Here is a 5625-nt window from a genome sequence, read left to right on the forward strand (position 1 = left end):
GGCAGTACTATTCTCCTAATGAAATGACTATAGGAGAGTAACATAGATTTTACTTATTGCAACAGTTATATTCGTTACAGTGTATGATTCAGTTTCCTCAGTGACTAGGATCTAAAATGAGTATGGTTTTACGTCGCTTTTAACAATATTCCAGCAATATCACGGCGGGGGACACCAGAAATGGGCTTCAAACATTGTACCCATGTCGGGAATCGAACCCGGGTCTTCGGCGTGACGAGCGAACGCTTTAACAACTAAGCTACCCGACCGCCCCGTCTAGGATATAAAGACTGACAAGAACATGAAACTTATTTTCAGATTGTGAACTTTGTAAATTGATTAACTCCTTGTGTTTGTTTTCTTACCGTTTTCATGGAATAAGGGGTGGTCCACGCACTGGGAATCGTTGTCTTGGTGTCTTTTTGGGCCAGTTGTTGCACCCTTTGTGCGTAGGAATGGTATTACATTCCCATGTGTCACTGGATTCTGATGGGAATGTCAACGCAAAGGTACTGCTTTCGCCTACGTAATGACCGGATCTGAACTTCATTGGACATGATTCTGTTAGATTTAGATAAACATGCATGAGTCATCCTCCTGCAGACCCGTGAAGTTCCGGGATAGAATACGTCTTCAGCAACCCATGATTGCTGTAAAAGGCGACTATGTCGTAAGAAGCGACTAACGGGATCGGGCAGTCAGGCTCGCTAACTTGGTTGATGCGTGTCATCGATCCCAATTGCGTGGATTGATGCTCTTGATGTCTTCAATCACTGGATTGTCTGGTCCAGACTCGATTATTTACCGACCGCCGTCAATATAGCTTGGATATTGCTGCGTGCGGCGTTAAACAAACAAACAAACAAACAAAAACATTCCCCTGCAACTCGCCACAAACTGGGCAAACTTTCTGCAAGGTGACTAGTACCCACGATGTTCGACAGTTGTCTGGGTGTCATCATTGTTGTTCAACATACATCTCACGACCACTGAAATTCAGTTCAATTAATGCGATCCTTTATTTAGTTATTTTTTGTGGCTGGATGTGTGATTTGTAGGTTCATTTACTTCTACAAGAGTATGGGCTACAAGCCAGTTATCGCGTGTTGAAATCCTAGATTCGCCCTTGGCTACCAACATCATATCCTTGTTCTTTGGTATAAGTTTCCAATGATCCTGTTAATGGCAAGACGATATTTCGTGCCAAAGTATGTTGCACTTATCTGTAAGGTATCACTCCTACATATACACGTGAGATTTCACTGATATGAGCATAGGGAAGTTAATTTGGAGTCAGGAGATGTCACAGAATTCGAACGTTTGATCCTGCATGGTGAGTATGTGTAGGTTATTACCAAACATCGCTATTGTGTGTGTCATGATATAACATAATATTATCTATTCTGTACGTAATTACATAGCCCAGCTATTAAGTAAGTAATTATCAAACACAGCTACTGTGTGGGTCATAATATGACATATCTCTTGTGCAGGTAATTACTAGTATATAACCCAGCTACTGTGTAAGTAATTATCCAAAACAGCTAATGTGTGGGTCATGATATAACATATCTATTTTGCAGGTAATTATAATTCACAGAAACTGTGAATGAAATTATCAAACTCAGCTTATAATTCACAGCCACTGTGTATATTATGATATGTATGTCTATTATCTATATTTGACCTACACAGTACCCGTGATATTTAATGACATACACAGTCCCCGTCATGTATAATGATATACCCAGTAGCCGTCATGTACAATGGCATACACAGAAGCCGTTATGTATAATGACATACACAGTCCCCGTCAGGTATAATGACATACACAGTAGCCCTCAGTCATAATGACATACACAGTAGCCGTCATGTACAATGGCATACACAGAAGCCGTCGTGTATTACGACATACACAGTCCCTGTCAGGTATAATGACATACACAGTAGCCGTCATGTACAATGGCATACACAGAAGCCGTCATGTATAATGACATACACAGTCCCCGTCAGGTATAATGACATACACAGTAGCCGTCATGTACAACGGCATACACAGAAGCCGCCGTGTATTATGGCATACACAGTCCCCGTCATGTATAATGACATACACAGTAGCCGTCATGTACAATGGCATACACAGAAGCCGTCATGTATAATGACATACACAATCCCCGTCAGGTATAATGACATACACAGTAGCCGTCATGTACAATGGCATACACAGAAGCCGTCATGTATAATGACATACACAGTCCCCGACAGGTATAATGACATACACAGTAGCCGTCATGTACAATGACATACACAGAAGCCGTCGTGTATTATGACATACACAGTCCCCGACAGGTATAATGACATACACAGTAGCCGTCATGTACAATGACATACACAGAAGCCGTCGTGTATTATGACATACACAGTCCCCGTCGGGTATAATGACATACACAGTAGCCGTCATGTATAATGACATACACAGTAGCCGTCATGTATAATGGCATACACAGAAGCCGTTATGTATAATGACATACACAGGCCCTGTGAGGTATAATGACATACACAGTCCCCGTCATGTATAATGACATACACGGTAGCCGTCATGTGCAATGGCATACACAGATGCCGTTATGTATAATGACATACACAGTCCCTGTCATGTATAATGACATACACAGTCCCCGTCATGTATAATGACATACACAGAAGCCGTCGTGTATTATGACATACACAGTCCCCGTCATGTATAATGACATACACAGTAGCCGTCATGTACAATGGCATACACAGAAGCCGTCGTGTATTATGACATACACAGTCCCCGTCGGGTATAATGACATACACAGTAGCTGTCAGGTATAATGACATAAACAGTAGCCGTCATGTATAATGACATACACAGTCCCTGTGAGGTATAATGACATACACAATCCCCGTCATGTATAATGACATACACAGTTGCCGTCATGTACAATGGCATATACAGAAGCCGTTATGTATAATGACATACACAGTCCCTGTCATGTATAATGACAAACACAGTCCCCGTCATGTATAATGACATACAAAGTCCCCGTCATGTATAATGATATACCCAGTAGCCGTCATGTACAATGGCATACACAGAAGCCGTTATGTATAATGACATACAAAGTCCCCGTCAGGTATAATGACATACACAGTAGCCGTCATGTATAATGACATACACAGTCCCCGTCAGGTATAATGGCATACACAGAAGCCGTCGTGTATTATGACATACACAGTCCCCGTCATGTATAATGACAAACACAGTAACCGTCATGTATAATGGCATACACAGAAGCCGTCGTGTATTATGACATCCGCAGAAGCCGTCATGTTTAATGACATATACAGTAGCCGTCATGTATAATGACATACACAGTAGCCGTCATGTATAATGACATACACAGTCCCCGTCAGGTATAATGACATACACAGAAGCCGTCATGTACAATAGCATACACGGAAGCCGTCGTGTAAAATGACATATACAGTCCCCATCATGTATAATGACATAAACAGTAGCCGTCATGTATAATGACATACACAGTCCCCGTCATGTATAATGACATACACAGTACCCGTCATGTACAATGGCATACACAGAAGCCGTCATGTATAATGACATACACAGTAGCCGTCATGTATAATGACATACACAGTAGCCGTCACGTATAATGACATACACAGTACCCGTCATGTATAATGACATACTCAGTAGCCGTCATGTATGATGGGGGGCGGTCGGGTAGCCTAGTGGTTAAAGCGTTCGCTCGTCACGCCGAAGACCCGGGTTCGAATCCCGACATGGGTACAATGTTTGAAGCCCATTTCTGGTGTCCCCCGCCGTGATATTGCTGGAATATTGCTAAAAGCGGCGTAAAACCATACTCACTCACTCATGTATGATGGCATACAACAGAAGTTGTGATATATATCTGCCTATGTGGGAAACTGTCGGGGATGTAACTGTCATGGATAGATATAATAACTGAACACATTATGGACCGATCACAGAATAAAGATATCTCTCGCGGGACATGCTGGGCCCTCTGAAGTAAATGTGTTGCTGGTCAAACCAGAGCCTTAAACAAAACTCTCAGACTCATCCTATCATTTTCGTCCGACATTTACCACCGACTTATAATACGTGAATACGTTGACGTATATGCGCACATTTGCTTATATCTTCCAGGTGACTGGTTTGGTGTCAACGCGATGGTTATTTTGAAGATGTGTCAATCAAACTGTTTCCATGAATTAAGTCGGTTTCAAATGTCATGGCTTGTCTGGGTTCCGCTGATCCTCGTTTTCTCTCTGGCGCTGTACTGCAGTGACACCATCACCATCAACACTCACCACATGTACAACCTCAACATCATCACTTTCCTTGGGCCCGCACGGGAACGGCGGCTGCCTCAGTGTATTATAATTGGCGTGCAGAAGTGTGGAACAAAGGCTCTGCTTGGGTATTTAGATCTTCATCCACACGTGGAAACGTCTGAACGTGAAGATCATTTTTTGACGACGACAGCAACTATGGACGAGGCATTGAGTGGTATCTCAGCACAATGCCGAGATCACGTGCCAACCAATACACAGTGGAGAAAAGCCCCCGATATTTCATTGACCATAGGGTGCCTGAAAAAGTTAAAAGTTTAAACACTTCAATCAAACTCCTGGTAATATTACGAAATCCAATGACTCGACTGGTATCGGATTATTTACAGTCACACTATAAAAGAGTCAAACGCAACAAGACCCATGTTGATTTTGAAACGTTCGTTCTAGACCCCTTAACACGTGAGATTAATGTTCAATTACAGGCCGTGCAAGTCAGCATTTATCATCAGTTCTTTTCGAGATGGTTCTTCGTATTTCCCAGGAACCAAATTCATATTGTGGACGGTGAAAACCTAATCATCGACCCTGTAGCTGAAATTTCCCCGATTGAACATTTCCTCGGCATTGAGCATCGGATAACCTCCAACATGTTATATTTCAATACGAGTCGTGGATTTTACTGCATGAGAATTAATGTAACGAATGAGAAGTGCCTTGGTGCTTCTAAAGGAAGAAAACATCCAGAGTTCAAGAAGTCTCTGATGAAAATACTTGACGACTTTTTCAGGCCCCACAATGTAAAACTTTTCCAAATGTTAAATAGACGATTTAATTGGAGTTAACTGGTAACTGCTGTTTCATTAAGGGATCCGAGAGATATGTATGTTCACATCTAGAGGTATTTATAAGTAAGTCTATCTGTATGTTGGAACGTGTGCTTTAAACTGACAAAATATATTTCGAAGTATTAATAAGAATGTATGTATGTGAGCAGGGTATGAAACTCCCAAAATTTTCAGCCAGACCACAGGACTGGCTAGCTGAAATACTTGCCAGCCCTGATCAAAACCTGCCTGCCCACTATAATCATATGTTTCTCAGGATAATTTAATTAAAATTTAAATCGAATTCATTGAACATGAAGTAATGCAAGAAAAGAAATAGCAAACACTTTTTAGGTCAGATTTGTATTTAATATGCTAGAATACATCATGTAAATAATGCTTATCATCGGGAAATATTTAGAATATTTTTACATAT

At 41.4% G+C, this 5625-nt stretch overlaps 1 protein-coding gene across 1 annotated transcript; it reads left to right on the top strand.

Annotated features, from left to right (window-relative positions):
* Positions 1–455: 455 nt before the first annotated feature.
* LOC125378730 (heparan sulfate glucosamine 3-O-sulfotransferase 5-like) lies at positions 456–5219 on the top strand. The gene is made up of 3 exons (XM_048394682.1): positions 456–509; positions 4255–4658; positions 4712–5219. Exons 1-3 carry the CDS (start codon positions 456–458, stop codon positions 5205–5207), a joined length of 954 nt encoding a protein of 317 aa, XP_048250639.1. The 3' UTR covers positions 5208–5219.
* The last annotated feature ends 406 nt before the right edge of the window (positions 5220–5625 follow it).

The sequence above is a fragment of the Haliotis rufescens genome, unplaced genomic scaffold (genome assembly GCF_023055435.1).
Source record: "Haliotis rufescens isolate VD_foot unplaced genomic scaffold, xgHalRufe1.0.p SCAF_13, whole genome shotgun sequence".
In the NCBI taxonomy this organism is placed as follows: Eukaryota; Metazoa; Mollusca; class Gastropoda; order Lepetellida; family Haliotidae; genus Haliotis; species Haliotis rufescens.